The following is a 17,210-nucleotide window of genomic DNA, read 5'->3' on the forward strand; positions in this document are numbered from 1 at the left end:
AAGGCAGATCAGTGCAGAAGACCCCGGGAGACAGACAGAGGCAGGTGAGGGGACCTTCGTCCGCCATCTTGGCTGATCTGATCCCCGCGGCAGTGCCCCGGGCGATCAGATCAGCCATTTTAAGTGCCATACTGCCGCAGATGCTGTGATCTGTATTGATCACGGCATCTGAGGGGTTAATGGCAGACATCAGCGCGATCGCTGATGTCTGCCATTACCGGCGGGTCCGTGGCAGCTGACAGACGCCGGGACCCGCCGCGAATGCAGTGAGAGCAGCTCCTGCGCTTGCGGCACAGCTGCGCCGTAAATGTACAGCGCTGTGCGAAGTGACGCTATGCAGCGCCGTACATTTACTGCGCGTGTCCATAAGGGGTTAAACAGTAAATAGAGTTGAGCTGCCAAATAATAAATAAGCAATAGACAAGACTGGTGCTGTTTCTAGAGAAAAGCAGACCCTTTTCTAATCGCACACAAGCCATTTGCAGCACAAAGAGAAGCAGTGCCAGCATGACCTACCATGCTTTATTTCTCCAACAGCCCAAGAAAAACAAACCCTTCGCTGATGATGTAGTGTAAAGAAAAAAAGACTGAACAGTGTGCAGGTGCAGCAGAGCCAGATTTGTTATATAACCACTTTTGTGTATCGACTACCCAACGATAGAAGATAACGCAGTGGGGTTTTTAACTGCAGGTTTATATAAAATCACAGAAAAGACAAAAAGAGGGTCAAAGTCTACAAACTGCCTGCCGGTGGACATTTTATTTTTGGGAAAACCGCTCCAATTTTCTCCTCTGTGTGACAAGCATACACCGTTCTCACAATGCAGGAGGATTATGTCACACGAGGACCAGACCGCCAATGGAAAATCTACAATTTTTTGTACTCGTCCGAATTCTTTATTTCTCCATCTTATTTTTTGGGGAGTTACTTTTCTACACATTACAGACGTAGCCGCCATTTTGAAGACTGAATTTTATTTCCACCACCGACTATTATGCAGCAGCCAAATAAGAATTGCAGCTCTGAAATATATGTGTATTTCAACAGTAAATCTGTGCAAACCCAAAGTATCAAGTATGTTACCAAATACGTATATCGGCAAATCTTACTGTATCATGTTATGTATCCACTGTACAATAAGGCACTGAAAAGGGTGCAAGCATATACACTTGATCCCACTTTATATACTATACATTTTCAGATTAAGAATGAAGCTTCTTTGAATCTGTGATTTTAAATCATATAAAATACCTAAATTGGTGGAGTACACTGAACGTGTTCAGCAGCGATTATATATAATTATACTAAAGGCTTTTATTAGGCTTTCTGAGACAAAAAGTTAACATATTTGGTGCGTGCCTCAAAGTCATCTGCAGGCCGGTTAAATGGGGTCCACACTGGTTCTCCTACGAACAATCTCATTGCCTTCACGTAGTTCTAAAGAAAGAAGAAAAGAAAGAGGTCAGCAAAGTAGCGATGACCAGATGCAAAGAGAATCACCTTAGCGCTTTGTGTTACTATAAGGGCTCGTTCACATGGGCGGATCCACAGCGTATTTTACAATGCGGATCCGCCCACAATGGACCCCTAAGGTGTGCCTCCAGATGCAATCCGCCGCTACGAGCAGACACACTGCTGCGATGTGCGAGCCACCGCTATGAGCAGACACACTGCTGCGATATGCAAGCTGCCGCTACGAGCAGACACACTGCTGCGATATGTGAGCCACCGCTACGAGCAGACACACTGCTGCGATATGTGAGCCACCGCTACGAGCAGACACACTGCTGCGATATGTGAGCCACCACTATGAGCAGACACATTGCTGCGATATGTGAGCCACAGCTACGAGCAGACACACTGCTGCGATGTGCGAGTCACTGCGTGCATGCGCAGTATACTTGACACCTCCCGGCCGCTCCCCTTGCTCCCTGAGCTAGGCCGAGAGCAGCCACGATATGTGCGAGTATACTTCACATGCACACGATGACTCGCAGTGTGTCTGCTCGTAGCAGTCACACTGTAGGGGTCCATCGTCCACGGATCCGCAGCGTAAAATAGGTTTTGGATCGGCCCCTGTGAACGAGCCCTAAGACAGTGTTGCCCAACCAGAGTGCCTCCAGCTGTTGCAAAACTACAACTCCCCGCATGCCCAGACAGAAGGCTGTCTGGGCATGCTGGGAGTCGTAGTTTTGCAACAGCTGGAGGCACACTGGTTGGGCAACACTACTATAGGCACTCTTCTCACATCATACCTCATTCCAGTCACTACCATTAATGTCCCTTTCAGGCCTCATTCACATTACTTTTCGGGTTTATGTTGGGACTCCGGCAAAAAGGTATTCTGTTATATACTGTGGCATAGCCCCTTTAATAGGCTGTGGTGTACGTAATTCAGTTCAGGGGCCCACCACAGGTATGCTGCCTGATGCATACCTCAAATGATGTGAGAAGAGTCGCTATAGTAGTGTTTCTTAACCAGTCTGCCTCCAGCTGTTGCAAAACTAGAACTCCCAGCCTTTGCAAAGCTACAACTCACAGGCTTCGGCTGTCCGGGCACGCTGGGAGTTGTAGTTTTGCAACAGCTGGAGGCACACTGGTTGGGAAACACTGCCCTTTAGTAACACAATTAATGTTATCAATTCGCCCCCCCCCCCCCATAAGGCCCTATTCACATCATGTTTCAGAGCTACATCAAAAGTATACAAAGTATACCATGGCATATCCAGTTACTTTAAAAGCCTGAATGTAGTCAACTGGTGATTACATTCTGGCTACTGAAGTGAATGAGCCTGCTGCAGCTAACTTTTTTGCTGGCATCCAGACGGATATCTTAGATGTAGACCTGAATGAGGCAAAGGAAGGCTGAGAAGCCGAGCCAAGAAGGGCATCGTGATCTTCATGCACGCCTGCTACTAGTGCGGTAACATGGGGTACGGAGCAGAACTATAAAAAGGTAACACCTGTCTCTAAATGTCATCTACCCAAAATGATAAAGCAGATTTACGCACATTCTCATCCAGTGTAAATCGGTGGTAGATGCCGGCCGGGAGCGTGATCATATCTCCTTTCTCCATGGCGATCCTAATCCATCGCTCCTGCTTGTCTCGTACATCAAAGTAACCGCTTCCCTCCAGGATGTAGCGGATCTCATCATCCAGATGCAAGTGTTCTTCATAAAACATCTTCAGCTGAAGAACAAAGCAATGTTACGCTTCTTAGAAGATGTCAGAATACTGTGAATGTGGCAAAGATTTCATTAAACGGAAGATCAATGTAATATTAGGGGGGGGGGGGAAACAAAAAAAAGGAAGAACGGGGGTTGTGTGGTTTTCACTTTACTGTTATTAAAGGAGTCCCCATTCAGGATCTTCCTCTAAAGCAAAAAGGAGCGACAGATAAAGCCAACGTCATAGGCGCATTGGCACGTAAACTTGTGGCCGCAGTGTACCAGCTGTTCTATGCAGTTTGTGTAAAGCTGTGTATAGGACACACTAGTCATTAAGTTCAGCACTTAAAAATGTATCTCCTATTCTTAGGGATTAATTATTATGATTGTGGGGGAAGGGGGGGGGTGATCTTGAGAACAGGGCCCTGCCCCCCCACCCACGCACTCACACTCCCCCCCGCTGCATGGAGCAGTGTGTCAGTATGCGCTCGAAGCATTGTGTATGAGATATACAAGATAGCCGGAGATACCAGAGTGCTGCCGGGAGTCCCAGTGGTTGAAATCAACCATTCTCACCACCCTCCACCAACCTCCTAGACCCCCCCAGCCCAATCACCAGACTCAGAGGGAACAGGTGTCATTGGGGCAGCCATTGAGCTGGTGTTGTGGCACCAGCCCCAGAACGCCCTGGTACACCTGCCCTCCATGTTGACATCCATTCCTTCTCAGTGGCTGGACTAAGACCACTGATAAGAACAAATACTACACTTGATCTTAGCCAAAAGGCTGGTGATGGAAAGGGGGAGGGATTACTTCCCATTGACAATAATGGTGTGTTAGCTGTGCAATGCCGAAGGAAGTAAAGCAGGGAGTCAGTGCAGCATAATGCCTTGGGTAAGTACAGTATTTCACACTGCCATGAGCTGAGACTTAACCACAAGATCATAAGGGGCTGGAAAAGTTATAAAACAGAGTACTAGTTCCAGCCCCTTGATCACATGATCTGGTCTTTCCGCTGCACAATGCACACAACAGAATTTTGTCAGTGGAGCTTTCTGCCACTGAAATTAATCTGCATTCTTTTCGCGGAATACCGTGCAGAATACATTGCAGTCTATGGGAGACCGGCAATGTCTCTAGTGGTTCTAGCACTAAGTTATTAGTCAGCAACGGCCACTCAATTGCGCCCAGAAATTCTGTACTATGAACGCACTCTAAGAATAATTTTGAGCGGAATTCCGCCTGCAGCAAAATCCCATTGATCTCAATGGGATTCTGTTGCACTGTGCACACTGCGGAAGTTTCGTATCGGGACTTCAGAGGTGGATTTGGATTCTGCCCAGAACTTTGTTGCAGTCAATGGGATGATAAAGGAGGAGAACTGTGGTGAAACATTTCCCCTGTGCTTCAAAAACAAATAAAACAAACTTTAACCGGTCCTCCGATGCTGGTCTTCTTCCTGATTCCTGGGCATGGTGACTCAACTCCAAGGAGCCCGGACAGCAGGAAGAAGGCAGGGCCCAGGCTCCTTACATGACAGTGTGTTCAGCCTATCACCAGCTGAGGTGGGACATCGCTGCGGCTGGCGATACGCTGAGTGCAGTAAAAGTCAACGTGCCCAGGAAGCAGGAAGAAGACCAGCACCGGAGGACCAGGACGCCAATATCGGTGCAACGGGGAACATAAGAAGGGGAGTTAAAGTTTTTTTTAGTTTTAGAAGCCTGGGCACAGGGGAAATGAAAAATGTTTCACCACAGTTCTCCTTTAATGTCCGTGCAGCCATTAAAGGAGATCTACAGCCATATACACTTACCCCCTATCCGCATGATAGCGGATAAGTGTCTGATCGGGGGGTCCGAACCCTGGGACCCCCGCGATTTCCTTTATGGGGTCTAGGCTCTTCTGCGACTCTCCCGTGCAGGAGGCATGTCAGCCGCAGCATGACGCCGCAGCCGACACACCCCCTCCATGTATTTCTATGGGAAAGGCAACGACACATGCATTAGCCTCGCAGAGCCGCGGAAATGTCGGTCTCCGTTCGGGAGATTGCAGGGGTCCAGTACATGAAAAAACGACAAAACTTCCTCTCCCACTTGACTGAAGAATGGAGCGAAAGATCAGTGCATCTCTGGTACAAAAAGTAATTTTGTATGAGATCTAATTCCTAGTAATTACAACAGATAAGTCTATTTAGCACTTCCCATTGCTGCACTGCCTCTTCAAGTCCTAATGAATATGCCACTTTATATTAGGGCACGAGTAGGTGAAGTGTGATGCAGACGCAACACGCCTCTCCTTTCTCGGTTGGCATCTGCCAGACAACAAACCGAGGCTTGATCATCAGGCTTGGGGTAGGTTCACACGTACATAAGCCGCTGCAGATTTTTAGTCAACAGCGACTACAGCATCTAAGCACCTGTTACCCAATCGGCACTCCCATGATACGATTGTGGGGTTCCAATTGATTTCAACAACAGCTGGGTACCCCAAAGACTGCTGGTTCATACTCCTGTTAAACCTAATAGAACGTCTTTCGGCACTATGTAGACAGGCATAATACACTGCAATACATAGGTATTATTGCACCACATTCCCTTGCAGGATTTATACATTTGGAAAAGAGGGGTGTTTAAAATTCTTATTTAAAGAAAACTAAAAAAAAAAAAAAAAACCTTTCCTATCCACCCTCAAAAAAATGTATAAATAAAATAATTAAATATATAAATACAGTAATCTTCCCATTACAACTTTTTTAAAAAGGAAAAAAATAAATGAAATTAAATCTGTAAGAACCTGAACTACAACATTATTACAATAAATTGGTCCCACATAACATTTGCCGCAACCGTACTGATAAAATAATAAAAGTTATAATAGTTTTACTGCACCGTGTGAATTTTAAAACGTATACCTCCTGTAGTAGAGAAGAACATACCGTAAATTAAGCCTTGGTTACATCTGTTTAGAGCAGTGTTTTCCAACCAGGTTGCCTCCAGCTGTTGCAAGACTACAACTCCCAGCATGCCCGGACAGCCTTTGGCTGTCCGGGCATGCTGGGAGTTGTAGTCTTGCAACAGCTGGAGGCAACCTGGTTGGGAAAGACTGGTTTAGAGAAATCAATGGTTCCCATTAAAACAATCAACAGGGTTGTCATTGGCTTTTAAAGGCTAGGTAGTTCACCGTGCGGGAGCCAATGGTTGATACCTGTAGCAGGGGCCATATTGGTTGTCACACAGCTTTCCCAACTTGACAGAAGAGAACAGTTCAGGGACATATTTGCAGGGGGATTGTTCAATGTTAATATTAAACAGTCTACCTGCATTGCAGTCAGAACCGAGGAGACGCTTGCGATAATAACCAGGTTTCGCGCGCAGCTTGACAGCTGTCTATCAATCATTATTCTCGCGGAAGATACAGGGAACTGATGAATGTTATATCAGCAAAACATCTGAGTCAATAGAAGAAGAACTGAACTCAGCCGTCACGTCTGGTGAGCGGGATGCATCACGTTGTCACTGCACCTGCAATCTGCATCCTCAGCGCCAAAAGCCAAGGACAACAATTTACCTTCTGCTCGTAATTGGGGAGCGTGTGTTTATGTATGGTGATGATATCCGTCCAGGAGTAATTATTTTCTTTGCGGATCTTGGCCAGCTCTGGATCCGTCTCGTAATTATCGGCATCCAACTGGAGAGGTAAAAACAGAAAGACGACGATGAAAGAAAAGCAAACATATGTATCGGCGTGAGCATAACAGGGGGAAGTGTCCAAATAATGGCTCAGTGACAGACGTTACAAGGGACGACAAGGGAGACAAGACATAATAAGGGTCGGATCGTAAGTCTGCTGTGGATCTGCGGTAGATTTCACTAGGGCTGCAACAATTAAAGGAGCATTCCGTTATTTTTTTATTTCACAATGCTACAGGGGCTGTGAAGTCAGTGTAGTTCATAATATAGTGTCTGTGCCAGTGTTTGATGGTTGGTCTCACAATTCTTATGTGATCTTTATCCCATGCAGCATTCAAAATGAGTGTTGTCTCTTTTCTCATGTTGCAGTGCGACCCGAGACATTACATCTCTAATCAGGTGTTGAAAGGGTGCTTGTCTGTGCTTCAATGGGTGGAGCGACCGCTGGGTGCGAGGGAGATCATTCTCCACAGGGAATTGTAGTTTCAAGCCCAGCACTAAGGGAAGGGAGCTCAGCTGTGCTGCAATAGGTGGGGTGGCAGATGAGTGGAAGGGAGAAAAGTGACCTCACACTTACAAACAAGGGATCCTGGGACTTTTAGTTGGAAGAAGGGAACAGGAAAGAGACATTTCACAAAAAGAAAGCAGCAGCATTATGCTGGACTCATAAGAGAGCCATTTAGCCCAAAGACAAGCACGGATCCTTCCTAAGCATGTCCATTACTGTCTGGCAGGTAAGTACTAAGGTAACCTTATGGTGGATAACCCCTTTAATCCATAAAAATTGATAATTGAAATAGTTGTCAGCAATAGTTGTTTCCATTATCAATTCGTTTGTTGTTAGAGGGCTTGGCCTAGCAACCAATAGTATAACTGCTATTACTGCCTGTTTAATGCCTTTTAGCTCCTCAGTGTGCCCCAACATGTCCCTCTAGTTCTCCCCTTATTAGTGCCTTTTTGAAGACACTGCTAGTGAGCGACATATGCGGCCTACCTCCAGCACCAAGACTGTGGCCTGGAGTTTAGTCCAGAAGCCAGCACCAGCATCATAAGTGAGCGCCACCTTCTTGTCCTCGGCACCTCAGGTCACAGGAAGCTTACAGTCTGGGGCCCCAAAACCAACCCGTCCCATCCTGGCACCTGACAGAATCTTCAATGATCTGCATCCTCGGTGCAGTGACAGATCTTCCTGTTACAGGGAGGACGGTCACCTCAAAGGTCTGTGAACTACGTCTTCTTCCCCGCAGCGAGGCTCCTAGGTTAACCCTTCAGGTGCTGCCCCCTTTCTTTACCCCCAGTTAACCCTTCATGAGCTGTCCCCTCTCTTTCTCCCATTAACCCTTCAGGTTCTGTCAGCTTTCTATCCGGTTAACCCTTCAGGAGCTGTCCCCTCTCTTTTCCCCTGTTAACTCTTTAGGTACTGCTAACTGTTCACTATGCGGTCCCCACTTCCCACAAACTCTTCCATGGTCCTCTAATCCTCTTTTTCATCCAATTAATCTAAAAAAAATTATCATCCAATAAATTGATGAAAATAATTTCGTTTCTTGCTTATAAAAAACAAAAAAAAAAAAAAAAACGTGTAGTCTGGCTGTGCAGAAAATAGCGACATACCGTAATTAAACATTACTACAGCACATTTTTCATTCTTCATTGCACTACTTCTACTGTAGTGTCGGACCCGCAAGTTTTGCATTCAATTTTTTAAAATGTTGTTTACAAAAAAAAAAAAAAAATGGCATAGCTGGAGTTCATGTTTTATTTTAATATTACCATTAAAATTTGCAGAAATTGTTGAGAAAATCTGGGCAGTAAATTATGACGGTGCCCGGATGCCAGGTAACTGGGAACGCCAACTAATGAGCCATCAAAGGCAAATTCATTCATTAGATGTGGTCGTTCACAGTCAATTACTCTGCATCCCGGAGCTAAACATAAGAAGGTTGTTATAACTCACTAAGACGTTCCACGCAGGATTCCGGCTTTCTAGCCTGGAAGAAAATTTGTCAAATTTCTTGTTTTAACGTCTTTTATCACTTACGGGGCTTTACCTAGTCAAGGTTAGTTACACTACTCTTGTTTTTCTGGGTTAAGATGATTTTTTACTATAACTGAGTGAAACCATGAACATTTCAAGCTCAGGGCTCTATGGCCAAAGGCAGTAAAGTCACCCTCATGAATGACCCTTAGGGTCTATTTACACGGCAGAATTTCCGCTTGCAGAATTTCGCCTCAAATGAAAGCCCAATAGACTTCTATGGGATTCCACACTTCGGAATTTCCCCACCAATTCCACACAAAATCGGCACAAGCCTGAAACCACCCAAGGAAGCAGAAGCGGAATTTGTGGGGAATAGACCCTTAGGCTAGATTCAATCTACGGAATGTCCAGGCAGAATATTTCCGCCCAGAGATTCCGAGTGTGGCCAGCGGAGATTCCGAGGGCGAATCAGTCGGTGCTAGGACCGCACGGACACTGCAGTCTCCAATAGACTGCAATGTGTTCTGTGGTATTTCTGCCTGAAGAATGAGTAACGCCATTCTTCAGGCAGAAATTTTAAAGCGGAATTTCCGTTCACAAATTCCACTTCACAAATTCCGAAGTGTGAATTTGGGAACGGAAACCCATTCACCACACTATACATTTTAGTAAGCGGAATTTCTGCCTGAAATTTCAAAGCAGAACTGTAGGTGGAAATTCCGCAGTGTCAAGACCTAGCCTTGGGTCTATTCACACAGCAGAATTTCCGCTTGCGGAAATTCAGAAGTGTGAATGGGAATGCGGAATACAATAGAAGTCTATGGGCTTTAATTTGAGGTGGAATTCTGCAAACGGGAATTCTGCTGTGTAAACAAACCTTTAGCCAAGTCATTGCTCCATAGTCATTGCTCCATAGTCTAATGAATCTAAAAAAAAAAAATTGCCTAATATGGCCACACCCAAAAATCTCTGTACATAAACGTCTGTATTCTCATTTCAAATCCAGGAATGGTAATGATAAACGAAAAAATTTAAAACCTGTCCAATCTAAATGATGTCATTTCTGGAAGGAACCAGACACTGCTCATCTGCCCAATACAGTGAAGCATGGTGGGGGAGTGTTCAGCGGCTGGGATAGAGAGACTGGTCAGGGATGATGGAAAGCTGAATATGGTACAGAGATATAATGAAAACCAGATCCAGAGCTATCTGGACCTCAGACTTGGCTGAAGATTCACATTCCAAAAAGACAATGGGGGAGATTGATCTAAACCAGTGTAAAGGAAGAGTGGATAAGTTGTCCATAGCAACCAGATGGACCCTAAGCACAGAGCCAATACAATACCGGAGTGGCCTAGGGACAATTCTGTGAATGTCCTTCAGTGGCCCAGACTTGAAGACAATCGAACATCTCTGGAGAGACCTGAAAAAGGCTTCTGCTAATGGTCCCCCCCATCCAACCTGACAGAGTTTGAGAGGATCTGCAGAGAAGAAAGGCAGAAAACCCCCAAATCCATGTGTATAACCTTTTGGCCTCATCCCCAAGAAGACTGGAGGCTGGAATCACTTTGTCCGAGTAAAGGGTATGAATACTTATGAATAAATATGCAAACATTTTTAACTTTCTGTAACATTTTTAACTTTCTGTTTCTACTTTGTCATTATGGGGTATTGAGTGCAGAATAATGGGGTAAACCTCATTTTTTTTTCCATTTAGCACAAGACAAAGCAAAAGGGTCTGAAAACTTTCGGATGGCCCTGTATTTGGTTAAAACACATCCCCCATACAGATGTTATGGTCTCCTGATCTGAAGAGACAGCCTTGACCGCTTGCATGTGACTTGGCTCACAGCAATGTTTTCCTACAAATTTCGTTATAAAGTTAAAAGGACACTATGATCTCTAGAAATTGTCAGAGGGAAAATATTTAATGTTTCACAAATGCTGAAAACTATTGGGTTTATTACATTCACAGATTTTTTATATAGAGAGGTGTAAATGAACCCAACATGTCCAGTCCTTTTCCATGAAAAGGACTGGACATCAGAGGAGGCCCCTCATACATCAGGAGGCCCCCCATACACATTACCATATATACTTGAGTATAAGCCGACCCGAATATAAGCCGATGCCCCTTATTTCACTCCAAAAACCTGGGAAACACTTGACTCAAGTATAAGCCTAGGGTGGGAAATGCAGCAGCTACTGTTCCTCCATCCCCCTGTCATCATCATCCATCCCCCCTGTCATAATCATCCATCCCCCCATCATCATGCCTCCCCCCTGTCATCATCATCCCTCCCCCTGTCATCATCATCCCTCCCCCTGTCATCATCATCCATCCTTCCCTCGTCATCATCCATCCTGCCCTCGTCATCATCATCCATCCCCCGTCATCATCATCCATCCCCCCCGTCATCATCATCCATCCCCCCCCGTCATCATCATCCATCCCCCCCGTCATCATCATCCATCCCCCCCCCCGTCATCATCATCCATCCCCCCCCGTCATCATCATCCATCTCCCCCCGCCATCATCATCCATCCCCCCGTCATCATGATCATCCATCCACCCCGTCATCATCCATCCCTCCCTCGTCATCATCCATCCCTCCCTCGTCATCATCCATCCCTCCCTCCCTCGTCATCATCCATCCCTCCCTCGTCATCATCCCTCCCTCCCTCGTCATCATCCCTCCCTCCCTGTCATCATCCCTCCCTCCCTGTCATCATCCATCATCCCACCCCCGTCAGAATCCCCCACTATTATATTTTACGGTATTCACCTTTGATATTCATCAGTTGTGGCTCTCGGCTGCAGTGGGTCTTCTCCTGTTGCCTAGCAACAATATCCGTGACGTCCCTGTGAATAGACATCTGCTACGCACAGCAGTCCCTGCGCGGCGATGGCTCTACCCCAGCATCACTAGTGCGGCGGATGGTCCCTCCAGTGTCCTTACCCTGGATGAGTCCGGGGCTGGCCCAGAGCGTAGAAGGGGTCCTCCCGGGGAAGATGGATGGAATGGCCAACCCCCCTCCACCGATATGCCTGATCTAATTTCACTCAGATTTATTTTTTGACTCAAGTATAAGCCGAGGGGGGCGTTTTCAGCACGAAAAAAAAGGTGCTGAAAGACTCGGCTTATACTCGAGTACATACAGTAGATTGGCCTGTGTGTAATACATATGAAACACTTAGGCAATGTTCACACCTAGGAATTTCCGTGTGGAATTTCGCTTGGAATTCTGCACGGAAATCCTGCAGCAGCAGATTCCGGGTGAATTCAATGGGATTCTACTGCGCTGTGCACACCTCGGAATTTCCGTGCCAGATGTTTCTGGTGTGGAAATTCTTATTCCGGTGTCCGCAGAAAGTATGAACCTGTCCATTCTTTCTGCGGACTCCACGTGGAACACATAGCCGTCTATGAGACAGCGCATTCCCGTATAGCCCTAGCGCCGAAATATTATGTCGGCACCTGCAGTCTCTGGAATGTCCGCATGGAGATTGCTTTGCGGACATTCTGACATGTGAACATAGTCTTAGAACTCAACCAACCACTTCAGCCCTGACTCAAATCACCCGTCACTTTGTCACCCTTCAACGACATAGTCTCGCTGCTCTCACCTGCACTGTACCCTATGGTACCCCATAACAGCATGTGACAACTAAGCCCCCATACAATGTATACGGACAAATAAAAAAAAAGTTGTAGGGGGTCAGTAGAGGACAATTTTAAACATACATTTCTTTAACAAAATAAGAAGTACAATAATTGAAAAGCATATAACCATGGGTATTGTTTTAATTGTATTGACCCAAAGAATACAGAGAACATGTCAAATACAAAGTGTCATTACAAAGTGCAATTGGTCGTACAAAAAAACAAGTCTCATATGGGTCTGTGGATGAAAAAATAAAAGAGAAAACTTTTGGCAGTGTCCTTAAAGGAAAACTGTCACATGTTCACTCCCGCACTAACCACAGGTACTGACAGATAGTGCGGGGGACGCTGATTCATATGATCCCTACCTTGCCCGGATCCGTCTGGCCGTTCGTCCGCAATGTTATTTTTTCTATATATGCAAATAAGGCTGTAACTGGCACGGGCGGAGTTTTCAGGAGCCTAGTGGCACTGTGACATCAGCACCGCCCGCTTATGAATATTCATCCCCCCCTCTCCCCGCCGCTCCTCACTGGTCTTTACTGCACATGTCAGGAAGCGGACATGCGCAGTGAAGACAAGTTAGGAGCGGCGGAAAGAGGGAGAGCCGGAGGGAGGGGGGATGAATATTCATAAGCGGGCGGTGCTGATGTCACAGTTAGGGCTGGGTGGTATGACCAAAAATGCATATCACGGTATTTTTGCAAGTTATAGCGGTTCCACGGTATTTAACGATATCCCCCCCGAGGAACTAATTATATATGACCCCCAGGCGCTGCTATATTTCTCTAACAGCCCCCCCCCCCCCCCCTCCTCCAGGCCGCGGCACTTTAAAATGAATGACTTGTGGGCTGCGGCGCTGGAAACGATTAAAGGAAACATTTTTGATATTTTCTCCCGCACTATCCACAGTACTGGTGGATAGTGCGGGAGACGCTGATTCCAACGAGCCCTACCTTACCCGGATCCGTCCGGCCGTTCGCACACAATTGTAGTTTTATTCTATGTGTATTTCTTGCTATAACTGGCACGGGCGGGGCTTCTGCAGCTAACTGGCAATGACGTCAGCGCCACTTATGAATATTCATCCCCCTCCCTCCAGTTAGGAGCGGTGAAGAGAGGGAGAGCTGGAGGGAGGGGGATGAATATTCATAAGCCGCGTTGACGTCAGTGCCAGTTAACCTGCAGAAGCCCCGCCTGTGCCAGTTACAGCAAGATATACACATAGAATAAATCCACAATTGCGGGCGAACGGCCGGGCGGATCCAGGCAGGATAGGGCTCGTTGGAATCAGCGTCTCCCACACTATCCACCAGGAAAGTGCGGGAGAAAATATCTGACAGTTTTCCTTTAAGTTGTGAGCCGGAAACTGTCACCTCCCCCTGCAAGCGTTAAAGCCAGGCTTTTAGCGCTTGCAGGGGAGGTGACAGCTTGCCGCGGCTCACATCTCATTCATTTAGAGCGCCGGCGGCCCGTAAGTCATTCATTTAAAGCGCGGCCCGCAAGTCATTTATTTAAAGCGCCGCAGCCCCCATTTCATTAATTTAAAGCGCTGCGTCCAGCAAGTCAGTCATATAAAGCGCTGGCGGCAGCAAACTCATTCATTTAAAGCGCCGTCGCAACTCATCTGCGGCTGATAATTAATTTATTCAAGGGGGGAGGGGCCCAACCGGTATTGCGGTATGGGAAAAATTTATATCATGCAGGGAAAAAATGTTGGTATTCGGTATGAACCGGTATACCCCCCAGCCCTAGACACAGTGCCACTAGGCTCCTGAAAACTCCGCCCGTGCCAGTTACAGCCATATTTGCATATATAGACAAAATAAGATTGCGGGCAAACGGACGGACGGATCCGGGCAAGGTAGGGATCATATAAATCAGCGTCCCCCGCACAGTACCTGTGGTTAGTGCAAGAGTGAACATGTGACAGTTTTCCTTTAAAGGAGATCTCCGGCGGTAAAACAAAAATAAATAAAAAATGTATGCCCTATCCACAGGATAGTAGGAGATAAGTAGCTGATGGCTGGGGGTCCGAGTGCTGGGGCCCCCCGCGATCATCAGGGCCGGACCCGGCATTTAGTGAGGAGCACGTTCTGCAGACGGCTCCCATTCCATTCATTTCTATGGGAGCGGCGAATAGACCCGAGTACAGCACTCCGGCATCATGTGCGCTCCCACAGAAATGAATGGAACGCGTGCTGTCTACCGGTAGATGACATGCGCTCCTCACTGGGAGCGTCGAGGTCCTGTTACTGTAGGTAGGGGATAAGTACATTTTCACCAGAGTACTCCTTTAAAGGTAGTGTTTCCCAGCCAGTGGGTTTCCAGCTGTTGCAAAACTACAACTCCCAGCATGCCCGGACAGCCTTTGCTGGGAGTTGTAGTTTTGCAACAGCTGGAGGCACACCGGTTGGGGAAAAAAAACTGTGAATTAGGTAAAAGCTTTGTATTCTCCTGAAGGAATTGGAATGACTGGAAGCTGATTGGTTACCAGGAGGAGCTCTTCTTTTCCTATGATAACTCTTACTCAATAGTGTTGTATGAAATAAACTTCAGCCAATCAGAGCTCAGCTCTCACATTTATAAAAGGCGAACGGTGATTGGCTGCTGCGTGGTCGCAATAGTATACAAGACACTTGACCCGGCTCTCACCCTGAAGTAGTGCACCCCTAGCGGCCGCAGCTCGTCAAGCGACACCGGCTGGTTCGGCTGCAGTTGGTGCGGCTTCCGCTGGTCCTCCTCGGAGTCGTCCATGTACCAGGCCCGCACCATGTTGTCCGCACGCAATCCCGAGATCCCGAGAGTAAGAGGCAGAAGACTCCGCCCCTCTTTCCTTCCTCGCTCACTAGCTCCATGCATTATCTTTGACCCGTTAGAAACCTCTGTCACGTCACTTGCGAACAACACCGGAAGTGTCGCTGTCCCACTGCTGAGCGGCCATAATATTGGTTGGTATATGTCTCTCTCCCCTCTCTTCTCTCTCCTCTCTCCTCTTCTCTCTCTCTCTCCTGTAATACCACACAAATAAAAACAAAAAATGTTGCTGCCCATAACAACCAATCAAAGCAAAGCATAAAAACTGAGCTCAGACTAGTTGCTATGTGCAACAGGTATTTTATTTGGACAGTTTTGACAAATTAGGCCCTTTTCACACTACACAAATTCTGACAGGAAATTTCCATCAACCTGTCACGGACAGTAAGCGGCGCCCTATTCACTACACAACAGAGCCGGGACTTGTTCAATCTTCCTGCGAAATTCAATTCTGTGTCAGAAGTTTTACTACAGAACTGTCATAGTGCACGCTGAGCTGCAGAATCCCATTGAGATCAATGGGAGTCAGCTGCAAGCCCAAATTCTGCCCTGAAATTCTGTAGTGTGAACGGGACCTTAGGCTCATTTACTTTAGACAGTAGTGTAAGACATATATGAGATAGCCAAGTGTTCAGTCGACAGCTATGTCCCCCCCCTGAATTCCAACATATACATGAATACTGGGCCAGACTCTATGCAGAAAAAAAATTACCATGGCCCATCCCTCCTCTTGGTGTCAGGAGACCCTCAAACACATTAGGTGGTCTCTCCAAAATCAGCAGGTTTAGCAACATATGTATAGTAAGAGTATGTTCACACTGAGGAATTTCTGCTGGAGACCAAGCCGGTGGCACTAGGACCGCGTGGACTGTAGTGCCGTCCCCATAGATGTCAATGCATTTCTGAGCAGATCTCCCAAAAGATCTAGCGAGAAATGCATTGTGGTCTATGGGGACGGCACTACAGTCTGTGCGGACCTAGTGCCGCCGGCTAAATCTCCGGCAGAAATTCTATAGTATGAACCTAGCCTAAGAGTACACACACTCCACTGATGTCCAGCTCACCGCTCCCCCGTCTCAGTGCACTAAGGCGAGAGAGTTCGCCGAAACGCGTCACCTGTGATTCACGTTTTGTGTCCGTGTGTTTATATACAATAAACAGCTTCCTTGCATTGGACCTGCAGTGCTGGATTCTTCTTTTCATTTTAGCCTAAGAGTATGTTCACAGTGAGGAATTGGAGAGGAATTTACTCAAGTAATTCAGCTTGCTTATTCCGCTCCAAATCATCCAACAATGAAAGTTCCATAGACTTTAATGGACTTTCCGATGCCCTATAAACACTGAGGAATTTCTGCTAGGAGAGTTCTGATGCTGAATTCTGTTCCACCTGAAGATAGAACATGTTTATTCTTCAGGCAGAATCCACAGCTAAAAGTCTATTGAAGTCAATGGGACTTTTTTTTCTCCTGTTTCAGGGTCTATTCACACACACAGATTTGATATGCAGGATTTAAAGCTGTGTTCAGTCATTTGATTTATTGAAATCTGCAGCAGAAAATCGTGTGCATCAAATCTGCGCAGAATTCTGTACATGTGAATAGACCATCAAGTGGAATTTAAGCAGAAATGGCTGAACTTCCTCTCCAAATCATTTGCTGCTCCTCCTCCTGAATTATGCTTGTAATTTCTGCTTCTATTCCACTTTAATTCTGCTGCAAGCAGAAAATTGAAGATTTCAGCATTTTCCTGACCAAAATAATTCCTCTTCAATAAAAGTATTTGACCCCCTGCTGAATTTGTACATTTGACCACTGACAAAGACATGATTAGTCTATAATTTTAATGGTCGGTTTATGTGAACAGTGAGAGACAGAAGAACAACAAAAAA

General features: G+C 46.4%; 1 protein-coding gene across 1 annotated transcript; it reads right to left on the reverse strand.

Annotated features, from left to right (window-relative positions):
• Positions 1-726: 726 nt before the first annotated feature.
• ADI1 (acireductone dioxygenase 1) lies at positions 727-15,369 on the reverse strand. The gene is made up of 4 exons (XM_056564106.1): positions 15,161-15,369; positions 6,738-6,857; positions 3,013-3,192; positions 727-1,438 (listed from the first exon to the last, which is right to left on the reverse strand). The coding sequence occupies exons 1-4, from the start codon at positions 15,365-15,367 to the stop codon at positions 1,319-1,321; spliced, it is 627 nt and encodes a 208-aa protein (XP_056420081.1). The 5' UTR covers positions 15,368-15,369; the 3' UTR covers positions 727-1,318.
• Between the last annotated feature and the right edge of the window lie 1,841 nt (positions 15,370-17,210).

This window comes from Hyla sarda, chromosome 3 (assembly GCF_029499605.1).
Source record: "Hyla sarda isolate aHylSar1 chromosome 3, aHylSar1.hap1, whole genome shotgun sequence".
Lineage (NCBI taxonomy): Eukaryota > Metazoa > Chordata > Amphibia > Anura > Hylidae > Hyla > Hyla sarda.